Genomic DNA, 24,934 nt, shown 5'->3' with positions numbered 1-24,934 from the left:
TATTTATTGTCACGTTTCACAGTATTTCTTTTTGTGTATTTATTTGCTAGCTGTTCTACCTGTCTATGATGGTTTACCATCTAAATAATCAATGTAGACCTCAGCATTAATATTTGCAGCAAAACATGCAATGCATATGTCCCTGTTATATGCTATTTGATATGGGATTCATAAAAGCAGTTTTAAAGTTTGTTATGTACACCTACTGGAATGACAGAGATACAGCATCCGGATTGTTTAAGTATCCAATACCAGGATACCAAATGGCATGGTGTTGTGATGTTTTTAAGATACCCAGAATGTTCATCCATCCATCCATTTTCCAACCCGCTGAATCCAAACAGGGTCACGGGGGTCTGCTGGAGCCAATCCCAGCCAACACAGGGCACAAGGCAGGGAACCAATCCCAGGCAGGGTGCCAACCCACCGCAGGACACACACAAACACACCCACACACCAAGCACACACTAGGGCCAATTTAGAATCGCCAATCCACCTAACCTGCATGTCTTTAGATTGTGGGAGGAAACCGGAGCGCCCGGAGGAAACCCATGCAGACACGGGGAGAACATGCAAACTCTACGCAGGGAGGACCCGGGAATCGAACCCAGGTCCCCAGGTCTCCCAACTGCGAGGCAGCAGCGCTACCCACTTCGCCACCGTGCCGCCCAGAATGTTCATGTTAAGCATTTTTTTTCTACATGAACTTTGAGTATTTTGGCTACGAAGACATGCCACAGCTTGTTTTTTTCCCCCAGAAAGTACTGGCTGCTTAAATCTGTTACAAAGGAGAATGTCAGCAATTGAATAATAAAAGTGTTCATCTCTATTTCACATGCCTCTGTTGTTCTTTGATAATGCAGAATAAGTTTCTAGTATAACTAAAACCATTCAAACCTTCAATTCAAAATTAAGGTGGAAACATCAGGATTGACCAAAAATTCCATTTAAATGCATCACTAATTGATATCTCATATTCAAATGCATAGTTGTCAAAATAATATTTTAGATATCAAATATGCACTTTAGGTTTGTCAAAAAGACAAAAATAATTAAGAGGGTAGCAGCCATAGAAGAGGAAACAGCTTAAAGTGAACTTTCTGCTGCAATCACTCATTTTAGTTTAATAGTTGAAACTGTTAACGAATTAAAAAAAATAGATGAGACAGAAGGACTATGCTAATAATAGCATGTGAATTTTTACATATCATTCTCTATAAGTTATAACAATTAAAAATTGTAATGTTCTATTAGGCTTTTAAGTAGCCAAAAATAATATTCCTACTGGAAATTTTACAGCCTCTAATTAGCTGACCACTGTCAACTTCGGGCCCTGTACTGTGAGATTTGCAGGTCTTCTACATGTCTAGTGAGCTTTTCTTTGGGTTCTCCTTTAACACCACAAAACTGTGCCTTCTAAGTTAGCTGACAACTCACTCTGTTTGAGCCCACATCTTATTGACTTACAATTTAATTGTCATACCAAAGCCTTTTCTCACATGTGGCCAATCTCAGAAATTTACTGATAAACTCTCAGTTTTGTGCATGTATGGATAAAACCGAGTTTAGAATATCAGGAAACTCATCACAGAATACTACCAGGTCAAGACATTGAATAATTCCTGGAAATATGCTGTGGTCAGATAGTGAATGTACCTAAATGTAAATTTCTAAACGAGTACAAAATGTCAGAACATTCTCACATAAAGTATACTGATGTCCTTGTGAGCAAGGAAATCATAAAGAGTGTCAGGCTACAAAATATAAAAGTCTGAAGCTGCCTTTATTGCTTCTGCAAAGTTTATTTTCTAAGGTTAACTATTTCAAAAGGTGTATGGGAATTGGGCACATTTTGAAATAGAGTAGTCCTTACAACGAAAAAGACTCCCAAGCCTGGTTATCTTGGGAATTGTGACTTCTTAACAGCTATTGATTTTCACCAGTGACATAACTGTCTCACTTGGGTGGTAGAGAAGCAAGGGAGCGGTTGGTAGGGTAAGCTCGTTGGGTACAAACTGAGCCTGGAGCAACCTATAGGAAAAGTTTTGTTATTAGTTGCTTGGTACTTTGGTTTGGATCTGTTCAATTTAAATTTCCACCCATAACATCATTTACTTCTCAATTGTGTCTTTGTAATTTGAATACCTTATGAATGAACTGTTTGACCATTATTGCTCATCAAACTACTTTCTTTAAAAACAAGCAAGAAAAAAAAGAATGAGTAGTCGCAGACCTGTTGCACTCTTCTACCATATGTGAACAAAAAATCTTAGCAAATGTCTTTGGTGCCTAACTGAGACTTTCACAAGCTCCATGTTTAAAAGGATTACAAGTTACCCACCTGATAAAAATTAAGAGAGTTAATGCATTTACATTTTATTTCAGTAACATGATAAAAATGTTGGAATATTAACTTATGACAATGCTCAGGCAACTTTACATCTGCTGTGATGTGTAGCCCAGTGAACAGCGGGTATGCAGAAACATAAGGGTAGCATAGATCAGGGGTGGGAAAAGAGAAATCATGCACTGGAAGTAATGATTCTTATTCAAATGGAAGGGCACTATCAGGGGCAGTAAGCTCTGTTATCATACCAAATTTCCAGGAAAAGCTTTAGACAGGCTGACCTAAGAAACAGAGAAAGATACAGGCTGGGGAGACATATGTAACATTCCCCTTAGACACCCAGCAAACGAAAGAGAAAAACAATCCTCCTGGTAGAAGGAGAGGCCTAAGAGGGCTCAAGGGAAGTAAAAAGTGCCTTAGGCTAATGAAGGAAAGCAGGTCAGAATGTAAAAGACCTGTCCTGCAGACACAGACCTCTTAAGGACAATGAAGACTCAGGGATACAGGGACGTCAGAGGCAGCTAGAGGCAACTTAAGTATGGTATCCTGGATACAACTCTACCTCCAGAATTTATTGTAAAGCTTAGCTAGATGAGATCCTAGGTTGAGGTAAAATTCTGCCTCGAGTCTAAAAGCTTAATAAACTTAATCTCAATAGGTGAGTTAGGACAAGTACTGAACTGCATGCCAGGAAGAAGACTGGCACTGGGGGGGGTTTTTGGGGGGGGGTGAATTGGGAAGTCGGTTGGTTACTAAGGAAAGGAGCATATTTGTATCAGTTAAAAAGTGGGCAGTTGTTTAATCCACATTTCTTGTCAGAGAGATCTTAATACCAGTATAGTGTGATCAGTTGGAACTAAATTATAAGACTTTGCCCAGTTTATTTCGTACTTTGCCCATCTGTCCCTTGTGTTTAGTAATTGTGATACATTTATCATTTGTGTATTTATTATTCTGGTTAAAAGGGTCACTCTAATAGCACCACATTTTCATTACATTAGGTATGTATGAGGCATGTATATAAAAGCACTTTTAAAATTCTATTCCTTTTTTTGTACTTTTATTAGAATTCATTATAAACCAATGCGTAGCCAACTTGTTAAAACACTAAATGACAAAGTCTGCAAGATTAAAAAAAAAAATTACAAAGTCTCTTACCTTCAACACTAGAAGAGGGCAAAATTAACATCATGAAGACAGTTAGAAACATGATTCCATCTACCATTGTAAAGCTGAAAAAGAATAATATACAAAATAAATACATTTCACAATTTAACAAAACAAGTCATTTCTCACTTTGACATTCATTTTGTCAGCCTCTTAAGTATGGATCCCCATGCACCGATATCTTATGTCAAACATAACTAAATGCTAGCATACTGGTAAAAAAAAAGTTACATTAAAAAAAAGGTAAGGTTAGGTTAAAAAAGGTTATTAATAAACACGTACTATGTTTAAACATTTATTTAAAAAATAATTATACAGCCACATTACAATGTCTGAAATTAAGACTAAGGCTGAATAGGTTTTCAACAAACCTGGTAGCACAATTTTATTCAGACTGATTGTGAAAAACCTCAGTAGCTGCACGTCTATATAAATCAAACCCTAAGTCAATTGCATGTCTGTTTAATACTTCACTAATCACATAAAAACGGCTGAATAGAGTTTTCCAAAATTTTGTATGTACCTTGCCATTGATCCAACTTAAAATACAGGTTATGTGTTGTAGCAGGAAGAGTGGTTATAATGGTTGGGGGTACCATTCAAAAAAACCAGCACCAATGCAGGGACTACAGTTCTCTTCAGGCACGAGAACACTGGGGCTGAGGCAAGGCTATCCATCACCTTGTGCAAATTTTTTTGAACTGACCAAAGTTGAATTTTAAAAACCACAGTCATGTACAGCATTTTCTTCTCAACTAACCTGGAAAACAGTTTCACTGTCTCACTGGAGTTCAGCTTCTGTCTAAGAATATGTCTCTTTGACTTATCGTGGGCTATGCTTAGCCATGCTGAACTTCCAAAAGGAAGAAAGAATTCCCCTGTTTATATATACCAGCTAAGCAAGGTACTTCATATAGTACTTAATATAAAAGACATCTTTATTGGTGGGCATGGTCTCAGATACTTTCAGTGTAACCACTTTGAGACCTTTTTTGAAAGGAAAAAAAAAAGATCAAAATGTTCTTATGTTCTATTTATTTATTTGACAGTTTCTCTCCAAAGTCTTCAGAAACCTGATCTCTTACAACTCTCATGTTATCTTCTAAACCACTTTAAGAAATGTCAGTCTTGTTCTTGTTCCAGTGAAAGCACAGAGCCAACCTTAACTCGTGCTGTTAAAGATAGGATTCAATTATGGATGAAATGCTACAATCACTGTGCTTTTAGGATAAAATGGATATTTTACTTATTTTTTAACCAAAGGCTGAAAAAAATGAAGACCTTGATTGGAATTGATGTAGACTACCTAATTCTGCTTTGTAAAGCATGTCTCTAACCCCCCCCCCCCCACTTGTTTTGGGGCAAGTATTACCAAGTAAAACAATTTTCTCCTTTTCTTCTACAGAACCTGTCTGAATATGGTGTCATTCGTTTGATATAAGGCTTATATGACATTTTTACAGTTAATAGTTTTTGGATTATATTGATATATCACACCTTTAGAGATAGTGGTGGTTGGGTATTTTAAAACAGTAAATCATACTGTGTGTTATATACGTTTTTGTGGTTCAAGTCAATATGATCCATTTCATTCCTTTCAGAATATGTACTTATAAATGAAACAGTCAATTTTATCAGCTTTAAGAGATGACATTTGTTCTCTAAGGTGCCAGCAATTTTTAGGGTCATGAAAAGAAACCTCAGCAGCATGATGCCACTTGATCAAATCGTACTTAATCACTGCACATGCATCTACACCAGAGCAGTTAAGCTGAATATTCTAGCAATATACAGTACAGTGAGAACATGCAGAATTCTGTGGAGAACAGAAATTTCAGTTACAATCCACAGCGATAAAACATTCACATAGGTGCTATATAAAATACATTTTCATAATGATCATTGTTACAAATCACATTACAACAGTTAACATCAGAGGAACAGCTTATCTTAAAATATCAATTACATCCTCATAACAGTACTAAAAACAGTTAAATCAATTTTAAGTAGGGAGAAGGGTTTAGCTGAAGTGAAGGTACACACAAATGTTAGCCGTTTGCTTTCTTTGAACCAATACTCAGGCTCCACTGGAAATCATTGATAAATGCAGAATGTTACAACAGTAATATGCATATTATGGGATTTCAAATATTTCAATGCTATTCATTTTGCTCTTCAAAATAATCACTATTATTAGTATTAATAGTTGCATGATTCAAAACAATGTTTTACAATGTTACCATAAATAAATGTAATTTTTCAAAAAATGGAATCCATAAAACATTTTTTTTTCAACATATACATTAATAATTGAAAAACATAAAAACACAGTAAAATGGCAGAATTTGTGGGATGAAATCTAAAATTTCACAGATACTGTGGGTCCTTTCTGTTGTCATGGGAACGGCTGGCTGAGTGGTTACAGACAGGAAGACCCCATTGTGGCTAGTAGAGTGTCTGAGAGAGACAACCAGGCCAGACAGGAAGGAGCACAGACAACTCAGAAGGAGGAGAGGAGAGGCATGATAAAGATGCAGAGCTGAGACATAGAGCAGAAAGGGAAAAAAAAAAAAACAGGGTGGTGTGGGGGATGTGTCTGAAGACGAGACAGACTGGAAAAACCAGACATGCAGGGCCTGGATTTTTAACCCTTTCTTCTTTTGTACAGTTTATAAACATACATAAAAAAAGATTGTATGGGTACTGCACTGGAACAAACATTTGCCAAACCTTTCAAATGTTTAAAAATTTCTAAGAGCTACACCACCACCACCCACCTGCATTGGCTTAATATAAGTAACATGTGGATTTTGAAGTTCCTTTACTTTGCTCTCTCACAATCTTTCTGTACATTAAATTTTTTTGCCCACATAAATAGTAAAATATCAGAAAATTATACTGGAAATTGCTCTTTCTATGTTAACTTTCTGTATCACCCTAGTTTAACTGGAATAAAACGGCCACATTTTTTAAATTTCTTGCTCGACTGGAAACAAAAGCTGCAATAAAAGAACATTTGTAACTTGAAATACCTTCAGAATGGAGATTATTTTATATAATCTATCGTTTCTGCTAAACATTACTTTAAGAAAATGATAGTTGGCCATTTCCATCATTGCTTAACACAGCCCTTTATGCATGAATACACTAATTGTTGCATCTAATAAGTAACCCATGTTTTTCAAAGGTCATATTATTATAATTGGGCCCTTGGGCCCAAAACAGAAAATAAACTTAAAAAAAAAAAAAAAAGGGAGAGAAAAACAAAATTGTTTTTGCTTTCACTCAGACAAGTATTTAATGCTTTGATATCCCCCACAAATTATCATAGAAGAATGGAGCCATTCTCTTGATGACAAAAAGCTCCCAGAAAAAAATAATCTTGATGTGTCCTTTTTGGCATTTACCATGTTTACCCTGTGGAACACTTTAATTCTAATTTTAAGTTATTACATAATTAGAATTTATATTATATAATATGCAATTTACAATTAAAAATTTCTTCTCTGAAAGTACCTGAATAACTAATATGAGCATCACTATGACACACAGTATACTATACAATATTTACTATTCTATAGCTCAAAAATCACCCTAACTAAAACTAAATTTCAATTTTAGTCATTAATATGTTTTAAATTACATGTAAATTTAAGAATGTTCACTTTCTTTAATAACTATAATATTAATTGTTATGTTTGTGAATTACTTATGATTTTATCAAAAAAAGAAATGGAATCTCTCTCTTTTTCAAATTTTCTGTTGTGCATACTGAAGACTCCCAAAGCACCTCCACAAACCCCTCACAACATAAGATCAGATATTTAAATGCATTTACTAAAAACAAATGAAAACAACTGCACATTTTCTAAAATTAATTTCTCAATCCATCCAGTTTCTATTCTATTTAATAATATCAAAATTCATGTAATATCAAACTTACATTAGTGTGCTGAACACACTTTGGATCTACTTATTTTTTTTAAAGTATGTAATTGTAACTGTAATTTATAAAAATAAAATGATAAAATTATAAATAAAATGACTTAATAAGCATGTAAAGCTGAATGTGGAAGAAGTGTTTAGAAATGCTGTTTTACAGCTCCAGCAGACTGAGTTCAAGTCCAGCCCAGTGTGAGTGTAGGCTTCATGTTCCCAATATCTCATATACCAAAGACGTGCTTGGTTAGGAACATCAACAAACAACTCTGTCCTTGGAGCAAGTGTGCCCTGTGATCGACAGGCCCCCTGTCTAAAGTTTGTTCTTACCCTTGCACTAGATACTGCTGGGATAAACTCTTGCGCTCATTACTCTGAACAACAAAGATTAGTCAGAGTTGGAAATGGATAAAAAGTCTACTGAGGACAGGCATCTACAATAAATCAACACTGAGCTGCTGTTTCATCAAGAGGTAAAAAAATGAATTTTTATAATAAAATATCTATAGAGTGCAACCATGGACTATAAAATTGGCCCAACGGTATTCTGGAGAAACATCTCTCGGAATAATTAAAAGGAGATAAAGCAAACACTGGCCAAACCACAAGCTGAGTCATTGCTGAGAGTAGCAATTAAAGCTAAAAGTCACCAGTAAGAACTGTCCTCATTAAATACTGTGAAGTGAAAATAATAATAAAAAAAATACAAGCAAATGCTCAAAAATTAAAATTTAAGAAAAAGTATATTTTATTGGATTTATTTTTGCAGGTTAAAAAAAATGTTTAAAAAGTACTTTACAGTAAAAGTGTGCAAGATTTTGCAAGAGATACTTTTTCTATAAAGAAATACTCAAATTTTATAGGTTGATGAGTCACAAAAGCCAAAAGCAATCTGAATAAACCAGAGACCTTATGATTTCAAGATGATTGTTTAATCCACAACAAGAAAATCTGTACAAGTAGAGATAGAGATAGCAAGATAAAAGGACAAAGGCAGGTCAAATGGATTTACTAAAGTTTATAAAAGGCCTCAAAAGTTAAAAAAAAAAAAAAAGGAACAATTTATGGAATATACCTCTGTACATAAAAAGAACTTGTGTTACACATGTTTACATTTAACTTGTAGTGTCAATCCACCCCTGCACTCGGCAGTGGTGTGTGCAGACTAGACACTAGACTTCCAATGAGACCATGGGCTAGGGTATTTCTCTCTCTGGATTGTCTACTGCTTAGTCAAGCTACTTGGGGTGAACCACACTTAAAAACACCAAGTTCCTTTTTTTCTTTAAGTTGAGGCCAAGAAGCATACCTCAAATGCAAAAATGCTGGTATTCAAGCTTTTGTTTTTCATGCCTATTTATTTCACAGTTTCAGAAGTATGAGACGTAAGAAAAAAAAGAATGAAAAAGGCTCAAAAATGTCAGTGTAACACAGATTATTTCAATATATATAAGTTTATTTTTTGTTAATTCTGAAAGCCCATCACACTTGTAAATATTTGTAAAACTCTGAACTTGTCTTAAGGAATGCACACCACAGACAGAAAAGTTGACCAGAATTTAATTCAAGACTGAATACAGAAAGAGAAGCCTAAATGGCCTCTACATAAGGTTTGTGTGTTTTTAATATTGTGATGTTCACTTTATGGCCAAGATTTAATGTTCTGTATTTTGTGTGTGTTTACATGCATGGGCACACTGTAAATAGGTTTAAAATATATAAACCATTTTATATATATCATACACATGATGCACAAAAGCCAAGTAAAGATTTTTAAGGCCTCATTTTGGAAGTTTATTAAATTGCAGACATGTTGTGCACACATGACACACACACTGCACACTAGAGAGAGAGACACACACACACACACAGCTGACACTAATAAAAACAATGAGAACAAATATGACATCCGAAAATACATCTGCTGAACCTGCAGAGTGCTGAATTGAGTCTCCAGAGAGATCTACAAGTAATCTGGAGCAGACGACTTCCTGTATATTATATTCTCTGGCCAAGCAATCACAGGGCTGAAATCCTGCCAAAATCTTTTGAAAGGGGCCGATACCAGGCTTTTCTTTTTTTGGTTGCCATTTTATGAAAATGTCATAAATGAATAACCAAATTACACATCAATAATTGAAAATACAATACACAAAATTATCTATTTCCAGCTAACATGATGACGGACACAGGAATACAATGGCCTGTTTATAACCAACAGACGGGCGTCTCGTCAGTCTGACGAGAGTACTTATGTAAAGGTGACGGGTTTATTCGTTTTAAGCGATTTTGTAATGCATTACTTATGCGCACGTCGCCGGTACGCAGCAGGACGCATTTGGTGGTCCTGTTGACACTCAGCTAGCTTGAAATTCCTAGCTGGACTATTCACATACATACACACTTGCCAAACTTCTTCAATTCCTCCTCTGGTTTCTTCACTGCAGATCGAAGTGCGCACTGCTTCAATATCTTAAGAGTCAGACGCTGCGTTGTTTTTCACTTATTTCTTTTTTTTTTTTTTTCCTATGTGTTTTCTTTTGACTGATCAGAAGCCAAGACGCCGACGCCCCCCGCCCCCACAGTGCAGACCGTCTCTGAACGATTTTACCTGCGGGGGCGGCCCCTCTATTGTCTCGGCATTTCTGAGTGGTTATCAGCCCGCCACAAACACCAGCCAGCAGAGACGCAAACTCATTTAGGGCATGTCTGGGTTACGGTCAAAGTAAATGCGTTACCCATATTCTATGTAATAGAGTGTCAGCACAAAAAAAAAAAAAAAAAAAGAAATGCGCAGGAACTGCGGTTGCGTCCTCACTCGAAACGCTTATGCAGTCCCCGTGTGACATTTTAAATAACCCCATTATGATTTGTCATGTGCAATATCCTTTTTTTATTTTCATCTTGCCTGAAGAAGGGCCCTGAGTTGCCTCGAAAGCTTGCATATTGTAATCTTTTTAGTTAGCCAATAAAAGGTGTCATTTTGCTTGGCTTTTCTCTTTATTTTCCAACATATTTTTCACTCTCATGATGGCTCACAGTTACTTTCTACGTTTTCATTATTAACTCTTTAACGTTAATTTTTTATCTTTCCAATTGTCTCTTCTAGACTTTTATTTTCATTAATATTTATTTTGTTCATTTTGGTGTTCATCAAAGGCCCATTTGAATGAAAATACGTAAAGATTTCTGCTTGATTTCATCACTGCTAAGCAAAAATGGACAGAATAAAGTAGTCACTTGTATACAAAAAAGCCTCATAAGAGTAGAAAAGGCATCCCCAACATGCTCAGAGCCTTCTTTTGCCTGTGACTACATCTGCAGCTGCGGCAATCTCTATGTGCCTACATTTTCCATTTTCCACTTTCCACTCTGGAAGTGGCTAAGACAAGTTGAACAGATCATACCCTTCCACCTGGGGCACACTGTGGTTTCTACCTGGATGTGGACAAGTTTATTAGGGAACACTAGTTTGGGAGAAGGGTGGGAGGGTTGGGTAAAACTGAACCAGTAGAATGTGGTCTCCAGCAGGCTCACAAATAGACACATGTACCTGTCATGAATGTCCATCCAGGGCAATTTGGCCAGTGTGCTTCATGAAGGAGTCTGGAGATATGCAGACATTAATTTTAGTGCATCATGCAATAACACATATCCCTACACATCTTCTGAGAGTGTATTGCCAAATAGACCCTGCTGAATGCCCTGGAATAAGAATTAAGGCACTGTCTGTCCAGGAAAAGTCTTTGCTACCCATACTTGGGACTGCATGGACTATTTCCTACAACTATACACAAGAGGCAACATGAGGCTTTTTGGCTTGATAGAAGCAGCCTCATAATAAAAAAAGAAGGATGTCAACCCAGTACTGCCACAGGCTTAATCACATCCTGGTCTGAGAATACTTCACCTTGAGCAGCCGCCTCTAAGGTACCATTTAAGGCCAGAGGCACCCACTCATTTCTCCATCCCAACCTAGTCTGTTTTCTTTATTGGATGGACTGTACGTGGTCCATGGCATTACACACACTGTGTCAGACTGCATGGTACAAGTCAGTTACTGTTGTGTTTTCGAGGGCACATGATTAGACATTCTAGTATGTATATCATTTTACATATACATATTTTAAGCTTTAAATAAAAAATTAAAAAGTTTATTTAGGATTCGTTTTTAAAAATAATATAATGCAACATGCTAATAACATATTATGCAAAATTATAAAAGTGTATATTTCACAAGCTTTTTTGTTTTTAAAGTGAAGAGTAAATAAAATATTCATGATTATTTTATGACATAGGTAAATTGGGTTCAAAATTTGAGTTTATCTGAAGAGTGATTATACTTGTGTACTTACAAAACATTTAAATAAATGGAAAAATGGAAAACCTTTCAGAGTGCAGCAAAACTGTGAGCTATTTACATCCACTGTCACTTTTCTTCTTCTTTCTTTTAATACCAACATTTTACTCGTCATTCCTTTATTTCCACTTCAATCCTTCTCTCCCAAGTTCTTTTCTCCTTTTGACACATGGGTTTTTTTTCCAAGCTAAATCTCTTCAAGCACCAAAGGTTCTACTTAAAACTAGAATTTGCTTCCTCCTGCATTTAACTTTGGTGTCCGTTTACAAGCTAATTCCACAGCTCAGCTTTTTTGAAGACAGCCAAGTCTGTTCACATTCCTCAGCCATAGCCCCAGCTGAACAAGCTGCTCTTTTCCTCATAGAAAGATGGCAGTGTTATAGGCTAGGAGTAACAGTTTGTCTCAGTGGATAGTGTTAGCCCAAAAACGCTGACAATTGCCTATAAGCACCTTTGACTGTTTTTTTTTTTTTTTTTATAAATCTGTACATATATGAGTACTATGAGCTTTTATAATGTTAATATTACTTAAGTGAATTTCCCATTTAAAATGATCTAACCATTTTCTAAAGCCACCTGTTCATAATCAGTTATTAAATTTTATGTGGGCAGCACTAAATGAACATTAGAAATTTACCCCGGGCAGCCATGCCATTTGAGATCATATAACATAATCCACATACCATGCTAATTTCAAGAGGCCACTGAGTTGGCACTGCAAATCAGATTGCGTTTCCAAAAATACCTTGTTTTCTGCTAAAAGTTACTTTCAACAGATTACAATACAACATTCAAAGTTCTGTTACTCAAAGGAGACTTTTTAGTTGCAAACGTTAATAATAATAATAATTATTAGTTGCGAACGTGCTATTAAAACACTATTACTATGTCATCATCCACACTATAAAGACTAGATAATTCAATGCAAACAGTAAAAATACACCATTCAAGAAATCTAAACCTGACTAGAAAAAGACATATCTGGTATCTGAAGTTAAACAAAAAAAAAAAAAAACATCTAGCGAAAGGAGTATATGCATTTCAGAGTTATTAATGAATCTATTTTGCTTTTGTTAGACAAAAGAAGGGCGGCACGGTGGCACAGTGGTAGCGCTGCTGCATCGCAGTTAGGAGACCTGGGTTCGCTTCCTGGGTCCTCCCTGCATGGAGTTTGCATGTTCTCCCCATGTCTGCGTGGGTTTTCTCCCACAGTCCAAAGACATACAGGTTAGGTGCATTGGCAATCCTAAATTGTCCCTAGTGTGTGCTTTGTGTGTGTGTGTGTCCTGTGGTGGGCTGGCGCCCTGACCGGGATTTGTTCCTGCCTTGCGCCCTGCGCTGGCTGGGATTGGCTCCAGCAGACCCCGGTGACCCTGTGTTAGGATATAGCGGGTTGGATGATGACTGACTGACTAAACAAAAGAACAAAGTGTCTGTAAGGACATGCAAACATTCAGAGGTCAAAATGTTAAAACTCAGGACTGCTCCCTCAGACTGCAAGGTAGGCCATACAAGGTCACACAAAACTTGTCAACAGACATTGTCAAGCACTCCATGTCAATACTGGAACTCTGGGCTATTTATTAACCTAACTTAACTTCACTGTAAGATCCACATAAAGGGAGAGGCAAAAGACTCCAATTGAGAGTTACTTTTTCTCAAAAACATTTGCTGGACTTTCTGAAATGGAACCGTTCACATAACTCAACCAAGGTTGAACAACTACTTGCAACGTTTAGTTAAGAGAATTTAAAGCCTTGTTCTTCTTAGGTCAATAAAAAGCAAAATATGAAGATAGGTAATGACATTTTCCATTTTAATGTAAAATATGCAGTAAGAATCTATTCAGTTCTTTTTTATATAAATATTCTTTACTGAGAAAGCACCCAGACCACTTGCTACAAATTTACAAATATGATACAGCTCAAAATTATCTATACAGTATGAATCTAAAACCAGATATTTAAAATATAGCTTGCAGTTATCCTACCAGATTATTTCTCAATATTTATAAAAGGATCTTGTACATGTGCTCAGGATAGTGGGAGTTAAACGCAACCTGTCTTGAGCTCAGCAGCAAGCTACTGTTTATTTCTAACTATGAAAACAGTCAATCCATGAAAAATCCTGCAGAAGCTGTCACTTTAGTCTAGAGAGTAGTGTATGAGTAAGAAGCCTGTGTAGGAGTTGCTGATCCAAACAAAGATTCAGATCTTTACTGGATGAACACAACAAAGTATTAATGAAAAGTAAAACAGACCTCTTCACACAGATTCTGTTGCAGAAACCTTGCAGCTCATCAGTCATTTTCCAAATGATACTTATGTGGCAAGTATTCAAGCTATAAAACTTACAAATATACTATGTTGTCGTCAATGGTAAATCAAATGCCAAACTATGATATGACCATTTTCAGTTTTTCTTAAAGCCATGTGACATTATACAACTCTTCCAGCTATTTTCAGTCATAGCCCTTATTTACATAATCTTAGGGAGTCGGACGCAATCAGCAGCACAATCCCATGAAATCCAGTCACGTAATGTGACATGCCCAGTGGCTCACGCCAACCAGTCTGTGACTCGTTCCCATAGGGGTAGGCTGTGTATGCATGAGATCTGACAACCAATGAATAACACCTGGAAGTAAAACACATATGCTGCGATGAGGAATAAGGAGTGTGGGTGTTTTTGAACTCACAAACAGAAGAAACCTCATCAATCTGATGTCTCAAGTTGTATGTACCCTGATAGAATAGAAAAAAGAAAAAAAAAGGGAAGAGACTGCAGCTGAACTTACCATACCTATTAACCCTTAGTGCAGCACCAGCTCCATCAGGCAGCAGGTTATTGGCAGTCGGAAAGAAGCCAGCACAACTGTGTTGGAAGGTCAGCACGCTGTCAGTAAATATGACATGGCCAGCAATTTTCAGTCATACCAGGTAATTGGCTGTCAGAAAAAGGGGCGAGTACAACTGTGTTGGTAGGTCAGCACGTAGTCAGTAAATCTGACATGGGCAGTGCTTTCAGTCAAAGCCTTCATTTACAAAATACTACCAAGTCGGAGGCGCAATTCCATGAATCCAGTCACTTAAGTGACATGCCCAGTTGCTCACTAAAACTAGTCTATAACTCGGCCCAACAAAGTTTTTGTCTTTGGTTGTAGGGCTGAGCACTTTGAATTATATTGGTGTCAACTGATATGCACAATGAGAAATAAGGAACACATGTTTTGTACCTAATAAACAGAAGAAAAGTTTGTCTTTCTGATGCCTCATGTTTTACATATCATAGAAGAATCGAAAAAAGAAAAAACAAGGGAAGAGATTGTGACTGAACTCATTCTACCTGTTACCCAAAATACATTGCACATCATTGGTTTTCATAAAATGGGACAAGCATGACTGTACTGGAAGGATGATACTTGTTATAAATGCATTATGTCTAGTGATTTTCATATGTTTATACTAACATGGTCTAGTAACGAGTTCAGCAGCTGTGGTCATGCTTCATATATTCCACAACTAAAAGTCATGTAATGTAACATTGGCGTTACCTTGTCTGAAAATTTCAATTTACCATTCGTATTGTATTTTATTATTTTAAGTTGATTTTTGCATACTTTGCAAATAACTTCATAATGGCATTTTCTTGAAAACAGATTTATTAAAGACAGATTGATTTCAATTAAGTCTATGTTAAACTTTAAGATTTCACACTGTATACAGTCAAGAAATTGTCATTAGGCCTTTAAAGAGATTGCTTGAAATTGGTAGGTTACAAGGAAGCCCAAGACATCTAACCTCCTCAAGATGCACATTTTCTTGAAGTATGTTTTTCTTTCTGCTTGCTTTCTGAACTTCACTCCACTCTTTGTAACTTAATACATTCAGTCTTCAATGGTAATTTCTGTATTGATCTGCATTATGAAGAGCAGTATGCAATGAGAAGTCAAGCTAAATGACACCACTAGAATCGAACAGCACTATAAAATACTACAAAAAAGATATTATATAATTGAGAAGTTTTTTTAATCTCCTGATATATTTCAAGATATCCAATTTTTCCATGCAACTCCCATCAAAAAAAAATTGCCGTACTGAGTTTGAGTTTTGTGCAATCTGATGGGGAAAACCGCATTAAATCAATGTTAGCCTTAACCCACTAATAAAGTATATATTCTTAAAAATGTCAAAAATATATGTTCCCATAATATGCTCAAGGAGATTTTCAATAATATGTTTTATGTGAAATAACTAATCAACAAATCCTAACCCATGGAAAAATGTCGGCTTTCCAAGGTTCTAGACAGTATGGCATTATACTTCAGTAGTTAAGATTCAGGCTTTAACCCCTTCACCGCCCTCTGCCGGATATATCCGGCACCGCTGTTTTAATGCTAACGCCATACTGCCGGAATTATCCGGCACATTTGCCTGTGGTTATATGAATGCCTGGCAAGTAGTATAACTGACGGTTTGGCGTGGGTATTATTACTACGTTGTATTTCGACAAGTCTGTGGTTGTTTTGGCCGGTCATGTGACGTGATTCGCATGTAACAGCTGTGAATATGGCGAAACGTAAACTGACTTCAAGTGAGGCTTTGCAGGCGATTTTGGACAGTTCTGATCATGATTGTAGCAGTTCTGAAGAAGATTTTAGTGACAGTGATGAGCAGCAACGTGCGCTGCATGATATTGTGAATGAAGACGCATCGGATGACGGCGCTGAGTGGGTGTATCCCCAGCATCTCAGCTGGGCTGCTGCCCGTGGTGAACTACCTTTTCTGCATTCGTTTGAGGGAACGTGTGGCTTTATTGTTGATGTAAACAATTACACTGCTGAGCAGTTTTATGAGCTGTTTGTGTCACCTGATTTGATTAGACATTTTGTTCATCAGACAAATCTGTATGCAGCACAGTTTATTGAGAAAAATCCCAATTTACCTCCACATTCCCGTGTTCGTGCTTGGTTTGACACTGATGAAAACGAAATGAAAAAATTCATTGGGATTTTGATGTTGATGGGAATAATCAGAAAACCAGATATTGAGATGTACTGGTCTACAGATCCTATGTATGCAACACCTATTTTTGCAGCTGTCATGACACGTAACCGATTCTCTTTGCTGCTGAAATTCTTTCATTTGAATGACAACAGAAACGAGCCAGATAAGAAAGATCCAAACCGCGACCACTTGTTCAAGCTACGTCCTTTGATTGATCATTTATTTGAAGCATTTCAGTTGCCCTACATGCCAGGACCGTCAGTTGCAGTTGATGAAAGTTTATTGTCGTGGAAGGGCCGCTTACAGTTTCGACAGTATCTACCATTGAAAAGGGCACGGTTTGGTATCAAGATGTTTTGCTTAGCTGAGAATTCAGGTTACATTTATAGATTTCGTGTATACACTGGCAACTTGCACAACATTTAGTGGTCAATACTACTTGAATAAATGTAAAAAATGTAAAAAAAATGTAAAAAAGTAAAAAAACAAAAATTGTTCAGATTTCGCCTGGCTTGGGGAATATTTAGGGAGTTGGCGGTTAAAGGGTTAATAAAATGCAAAACAACCTCCTCCCTCCTTGAATACTTGCTGATGCAATTTCTAGCTACTAAGCCTCACAAGGGAAATTTTGCCAAGTACAGTACAGTGTTCGTATAAATGCCTTTTGACGCTTCTCTGCTGTTGATTACATTTGTACAGTTAAAGGATTAAATAACATAGATTTTGCTTTTATTTAAAAATAGAGAGTTTGAGTTTGTCTGTCAAATGCTGAGGTAGCTTCATTTGTGTGATCAATTTGTTTTGGTGTACTAGGGATAAGGCAGACAGGTTAGTTAAATATAACTGCTATTTAACCTTTACTCATTATGACAGTATATAATTTACTGAATTTATTACTTATCATGTAATCCTTACCATAAAACGAATAAAGCTGCACACTGGGTGTGTTAGAAAAGGCGTGTAACATTAAGCACACAACTAGGGCATACATCAGCAACAGTTTACCTTTTAATTAACTATATTCTCATACTTTATTTGTCCCTCCCAGCCTCCACAAACTTGTGGTTTGTTTACTGGATTGAAAATAAGAGGCTCATCACATGCTGTTCTACACACTCTATAGGTTTAACTTCTAAGACTTGGTCACTGAAGACGTTCTTTTGCAAAATACTGAGTTTTAATATGCTGATCTAGTGGTATGTTATCTCCAAGGTAGGCTTAAGTATCAGAATATACAGTATACATTTTTAATTTTAATAAATCTTAATTTGTGCACAGTTAAGATTGAAGTAATGTCCTCATCTGTGTTGTGACAAAATAAAGGGCAGAGGCTTGGGGCACTGCTTACTTAGGAAGTTGAAATCTGGCACTAGAATTTTTGATACTTTAAGAAGCTTAGTGCTTTTTTTAAAAAGAGGAAGGTATTTGGGTACTTACAGTATATACACTGATCAGCCACACCATTAAAACTAGTGACAGTTGAAGAGAATAACATTGATTATCTTGTCACAATGACATCTGGGAAGAGGTGGGATACATTAGTACAACAATAAACAGTCCATTTTTGAAGGTGATATGTTGGAAGCAGGAAAAACGGGCAAACAGGATATGACTGACTCTGACATCAGTCAAATTGTATAGGCTATACGACTTTGGCAGGACATCTCCAACACAGGAGGTCTTGTAGGGTGTTTGTGGTATGCAGTGGTTAGTAACTAATTCATTACATTTATATAGCGCTTTTCTCAGTACTCATAAAAGCGCTATCCACACAGGGAGGAACCGGAAAGCGAACCCACAATCTTCCACAGTCTCCTTACTGCAAAGTAGCAGCACTACCACTGCACCACCTGTGAGGACTACCAAAGTCGTCCAAGGAAGGACAACTGGTGAACCAGCGACAGGGTTATGGGTATGCAAGTCTCAGTGATCTGCATGGGGAGTGAAGGCTAGCCAATCTGGTCAGATCCCACAGAAGAGCCACCATAGCACAAATTGATGAAAAACTTAATGCTGGCCATGAAAGAAAGGTGTCAAAACACACAGTGCATTGCAGCTTGCTATGCACAAGGCTGTGTATCCGCAGACCAGTCACAGTGCCCATGCAGACCCTTGTCCACCACCAAAAGCACCTACAATGGGCACACGAGCATCAGCACTGTAAGAAGGTGGCCTGGTCTGATAAATCACATTTTCTTTTAGATCATGTGAATGGACAGGTGCATGTGCATGGTTTACATGGGGAACAGATGGCAGCAGGATGCACTATGAGAAGACGACATGCCGGAAAAGACAGTGTGATGCTCTGGGCCGTGTTCCGACAAGTACCATTATTCCCTGATGGCAGTGGCCTCTTTCAGCAGAATAATGTGCCCTGCTCCACTCAAAAATTGTTTAGGAATCATTTGATAAACATGGCAAAGAGTTTACGGTGTTGACTTGACCTCCAAATTCCCCAGATCTCAATCCAATTGAGCATCATTAAAAATACATTAAATGTGATTTATCTTGTTTTAATGTTGATAATAAGTGTAGCTTTTTAAATTAAAATATCAGCTCAAAGCAGGCTACAAATTCTAATGTACATAAAACAAACGATTCTAATATATTAGATATTTGAAATCTTCAATTAATTTTCAGTTTTCAAACTTTTCCAAATTTGTTCCTATTAAAATGAATTCTGCAGAGTGATGATACAAAGGGCTGTATTATTGGTAATTAAGATGGCTAAAAAACAATTTTACTTCTGTCATGGAAGAGTATAAGCATGAAGCTGTGTTTTTTTCTGTCAAATTCTGTGTGGTAAATATAGTGTGTTCTAATAAAACTCTAAATAATAAACATTTCATACAATCCAAGCTTAACATCTAAAAACTAAAAGAAATCACCCTTATTATAATTGGGGAAAAACAACACACATATGATAACAGATACATTTATATGTAATGCATATCCATCCATGTAAAAACAATTTCAAACAGCTCTGTAGCCACCTTACCTACCTAGCACATCGTTCTATTACATAAACCAAGAAACTGGGCTGTATGAATCTGAAAAAAATAAATGATTTTTCATCTGTTTGTGTCTGTGTGTTGTTACTGTGGTAAGCACTGTTGCCTCTTAGCATTCCTTAGAGCAAATCATAGACCAATCACTGTGTGGAGTCTGCAAATCAATTAGGTATGTCTGAAGTTTCTATGCCAGTTATTTTTGTCCCACTCACACTTGCTCACATCCCAGAAATGTAATGGCTTGTTGTGAGCAAGTTTGATTGTGGCCCTTCCGAGGACTGGAATAACATTGAAGGTTTTGTTCCTGCCTTGTGCCCAGAACTCACAGGAATATATTCCAAACATTGAATTATTTAGGTTTCAAAAAGAATGAAATTAATAATGAGTGTACTGGGCTTATAAGTAGAAGCAGAGTTTATAAGCATAACCTGGATTAAATGTAAACCTCACACAATGTTCTAGGACACCTAAGGTCTTCAGATGCTGGTTTACGATATCCTCCAAACTTTTTTTTTTTTTTTTTTTTTTTTTTAAATCTGTAAGAATTCAAATAATGCACTTGTTTGTGAGCTTTCTTACTGAATGTAATCTTTTTTTGCTTTTACAGACTGTGTAGCAAAGTGACAAGGGTCCTAAAATTGACTTGCCCCAAATTGTTTGTGAACACTATGCATGTAACAAAACCAAAACCTACAGTGGCTCCGCATAATTAATTGCATGTTAGCATTTATTATAATTTTGGCCTTTGTATCGTGTTAATCATTAAAGTCAGAAATTAGTGCATTAGGTTCCACACAGACACCACAAGGTAAGCACCCACTTGATGGTCTCAGCAACACCTTTTCCAGCAGCAACCCAAAGGTAGTTTATACAAACACAAAATGTAGCAATCTGCTTTGAACCGCTAAATAACGGAGCTGAGCCCACATGTAAAAATTCTTGCTTTAAAACTAAGTTTTTTTCTTATAAGTATTAATTATACTTTCACTGACCACAAATTTTAGTATATCCTATAGAATAAACCATGATATCCACTTTAAAAATAGTGCAACAATAGCTATGCACTGCACTAGCTATGGAGTAAATGCCCAAACAATTCATACAAAGTAAATGGCTGAAAAGCTAATATCAACACAGAAAAATGAATTCTTGTTGACATAAACGTGAACTTATTTTATTTGATTTATTTTTATTTCAATGACATTTAAATAGTGAAAAATATGTTGAATACCATGAAGCAACACTGTTTTAACTACATCACATACAAGAACATCGCAATGCTGTCTGAAGGACTCATGATCTCTGATATATGCACATACAAGTTCAACAAAGGAAGTAAAATTCAGGGCTAATATTAAAAGTACCAGAGAACTGGCTGAATCATGGCTCTCAAATGAAAATGACATTAACAGACATTTCGACATGAACCCCAGCATATGCAAGCTTAAAAAGAAGAACCCCTAAACAATAAAAAAATAAAATTTATGACAAACACCCTCCAAACCCCACTTTTTTGATCCACTCCCTCTTTTGCTATATATTGCATGTGATTCCTGTATGTCTAATCATTTTCCTCTGATAATGACACTGGTAGGTTGTTGAAAGCTTAGAAATAAAAATACATTTTAACATACTGTACAGGATTAATTTTCTCCCTTTGTGGATTACTGTCTACAGATAAGCAAACCGCATGGCAGACAAACACACACAGAGACACAAATATACACGCACACACACACACATACAATATAGATTTATTATATATATAATAAAAGTAAAACTAAGTACTGTATATGAGGTGAACATGAGAGGCAAGCAGGACTTTTTTAATGGGGGACCACAGTCTTTGTAATGCTGCATTGACTATTTTGTCTGAGCTGTAACAAACATTTTATTTGTGACTTGATCTCTTCCTTAAAAAAAGAGAAGACTCCTGGGCATGTAATGCTTGGACAGAAAGCCACCTGCAAATGTCTTGCTCATTAATAGAATAGTTGTTATTTCTTTATTGTGTTGCCTTTCTGTCATATTCAATAACACTTTTTTTTTTTTTTTGTTCGTTCTTTATTTCGCCTTATACAATTTCTTGTATTAGGAATTTGGTAGTTTTTGCATACCCCTTGGGGTCAGAGCGCAGGGTCAGCCATTGTACAGCGCCCCTGGAGCAATTACAGGTTAAGGGCCTTGCTCAAGGGCCCAGCAGAGCAGTGGCCTTTTTTGGCAGTGACGGGGATTCTAACCGGCAACCTTCAGGATACCAGCGCAGCTCCTTAGCCTCAGAGCCACCACTCCGCATTAACTGTTAAATGACCTATGCTAATGCAATACAGTATTTTGAATGGTCATTAAACAGAAGTAGCATGAACATATGATGTGTGTAATATTTCAATGTGAATATGACCTGCCTAAAATCGTTCCAAGATAATCTTTGTGAAAAAATGTGAGAAAAAGAATCCTCGCAGTTATTCCTCTTCATCTCTTCTCTGAAAACATCTGACAAATTAACAATGAGTTTTTGGCAAGAAACATTAACTTCTGAGTCCTATCTCAGGACACCACTATGTGCCTTGGTTTTCAGTTTTTGTCATCTTGTACCACTTTCATCTTGTGGTTGGTTTCTTATTTAAAATTAGCTTTCCTGCTAATTACCCAATAAGCTATAGCACTTAACTCTCGCTTTTGTTTTGTTGCTAGCTATTTAGCTAACAAAACAACTGGTGAGAAATTCCATCACTTAGTTCTGTCTTTATATGCATACGGGCTGAAACAGTAATCAACGTTTCTGCTGAACCTGACACCATTTTTCCAGTTTGGGATGTAATTTTCTTTCTGTGAGAAGGAGTGAATGGTTGAGAAATAAAATGTGAGAAGTTGAGTCTGTTAATAGTGTTTCTCCTCCAAGTGCCACATAAATCTGAATCATTGGTTTTTAACCCTTTAACCGCCAACTCCCTAAATATTCCCCAAGCCAGGCGAAATCTGAACAATTTTTGTTTTTTTACTTTTTTACATTTTTTTTACATTTTTTACATTTATTCAAGCAGTATTGACCACTAAATGTTGTGCAAGTTGCCAGTGTATACACGAAATCTATAAATGTAACCTGAATTCTCAGCTAAGCAAAACATCTTGATACCAAACCGTGCCCTTTTCAATGGTAGATACTGTCGAAACTGTAAGCGGCCCTTCCACGACAATAAACTTTCATCAACTGCAACTGACGGTCCTGGCATGTAGGGCAACTGAAATGCTTCAAATAAATGATCAATCAAAGGACGTAGCTTGAACAAGTGGTCGCGGTTTGGATCTTTCTTATCTGGCTCGTTTCTGTTGTCATTCAAATGAAAGAATTTCAGCAGCAAAGAGAATCGGTTACGTGTCATGACAGCTGCAAAAATAGGTGTTGCATACATAGGATCTGTAGACCAGTACATCTCAATATCTGGTTTTCTGATTATTCCCATCAACATCAAAATCCCAATGAATTTTTTCATTTCGTTTTCATCAGTGTCAAACCAAGCACGAACACGGGAATGTGGAGGTAAATTGGGATTTTTCTCAATAAACTGTGCTGCATACAGATTTGTCTGATGAACAAAATGTCTAATCAAATCAGGTGACACAAACAGCTCATAAAACTGCTCAGCAGTGTAATTGTTTACATCAACAATAAAGCCACACGTTCCCTCAAACGAATGCAGAAAAGGTAGTTCACCACGGGCAGCAGCCCAGCTGAGATGCTGGGGATACACCCACTCAGCGCCGTCATCCGATGCCTCTACATTCACAATATCATGCAGCGCAAGTTGCTGCTCATCACTGTCACTAAAATCTTCTTCAGAACTGCTACAATCATGATCAGAACTGTCCAAAATCGCCTGCAAAGCCTCACTTGAAGTCAGTTTACGTTTCGCCATATTCACAGCTGTTACATGCGAATCACGTCACATGACCGGCCAAAACAACCACAGACTTGTCGAAATACAACGTAGTAATAATACCCACGCCAAACCGTCAGTTATACTACTTGCCAGGCATTCATATAACCACAGGCAAATGTGCCGGATAATTCCGGCAGTATGGCGTTAGCATTAAAACAGCGGTGCCGGATATATCCGGCAGAGGGCGGTGAAGGGGTTAAACTACAGCTTACTGGCTTAGATACCATGCGCCAACATGCCTTTCAATGGACTTGAAGACACACAGAAAATGTTCTTGTCACACACAAAGCTATACCTAGGATTAGTGAGAAGTTGTATGTTGATAAGAGCCACAAAAAGAGTGTTTCCAATATTGGGATAGTTCCTAAAAAAATAATAAATAAAAACACTGAATTAAAGACAAAACTAGACGTGTGGGATTTAGTTTCCCCATTGCCACTCATAACAGAGGAAACCATCTGCCATTTTGCATGCTGCAATTCCTGTCTGAAAGTTTTAGCACACAAATAGTCACAAGTTAAGTACTGCAGGTCTAAGGTATCACTGAAGCAATGCTGTTAAAGGACAATCTGAAATTCACAAACAACAAAAAGTGACCTTAATATTTTGAAAAGTATTACATTTGTTACAGTATCCAAACATAATGTAATTGTTTCTGGCGAAGATGTTTTTGAATTTACACAGAATATAACTGACAATTAGAGATGCTTATTGTAGCAGGAGGCTGGTGGAACCTGATTTAATATTTTGCAGCATAGGAGACAATTTTGGTTTCTCTGGCATGACTAAAATTGATTCTGTGCTCATGGGAATACTCGACACAAAAAAAGACATTTTTGTAACTGTTATTTACGAAATGTGATTTGTAGTGTTGTTTGAGGAAAACTTTTAATTTCATCCTTAAATGAAGATAAAGTTCCTGACATAATGGACTAGCAGCAAACAATATCAAAATGTCTACATATCAGGAACACAACTGTATACTTGCAATGTCTTGGACATGCATTTTTCTTAAACTATAATTAATGAATGTTTTGAATGTGTGCTGAAGTGGGATATTTAAATAATAATAATAAAAAAAAAGATTCTATAAAGTACTCTAAAATGACAATCACAAAAAATGTAATTGAAATGACCCACCAGACAATGATGAGATTCTGCCA

At 36.7% G+C, this 24,934-nt stretch overlaps 1 protein-coding gene across 2 annotated transcripts in view; it reads right to left on the bottom strand.

Annotated features, from left to right (window-relative positions):
* Positions 1–24,934, bottom strand: part of LOC114655448 (activin receptor type-1) — a 121,866-nt gene that overhangs the window by 46,159 nt on the left and 50,773 nt on the right. For both annotated transcript variants that reach the window (XM_028806443.2, XM_028806445.2), the window contains exon 2: positions 3,506–3,579. In XM_028806443.2, coding sequence (XP_028662276.1) covers positions 3,506–3,579 — 74 coding nt within the window. The remainder of the gene's footprint in view (positions 1–3,505; positions 3,580–24,934) is intronic.

The sequence above is a fragment of the Erpetoichthys calabaricus genome, chromosome 8 (assembly GCF_900747795.2).
Source record: "Erpetoichthys calabaricus chromosome 8, fErpCal1.3, whole genome shotgun sequence".
NCBI lineage: Eukaryota > Metazoa > Chordata > Cladistia > Polypteriformes > Polypteridae > Erpetoichthys > Erpetoichthys calabaricus.
The sequence above is the reverse complement of the archived record's forward strand: the minus strand, read 5'-3'. Positions and strand labels throughout refer to the sequence as shown.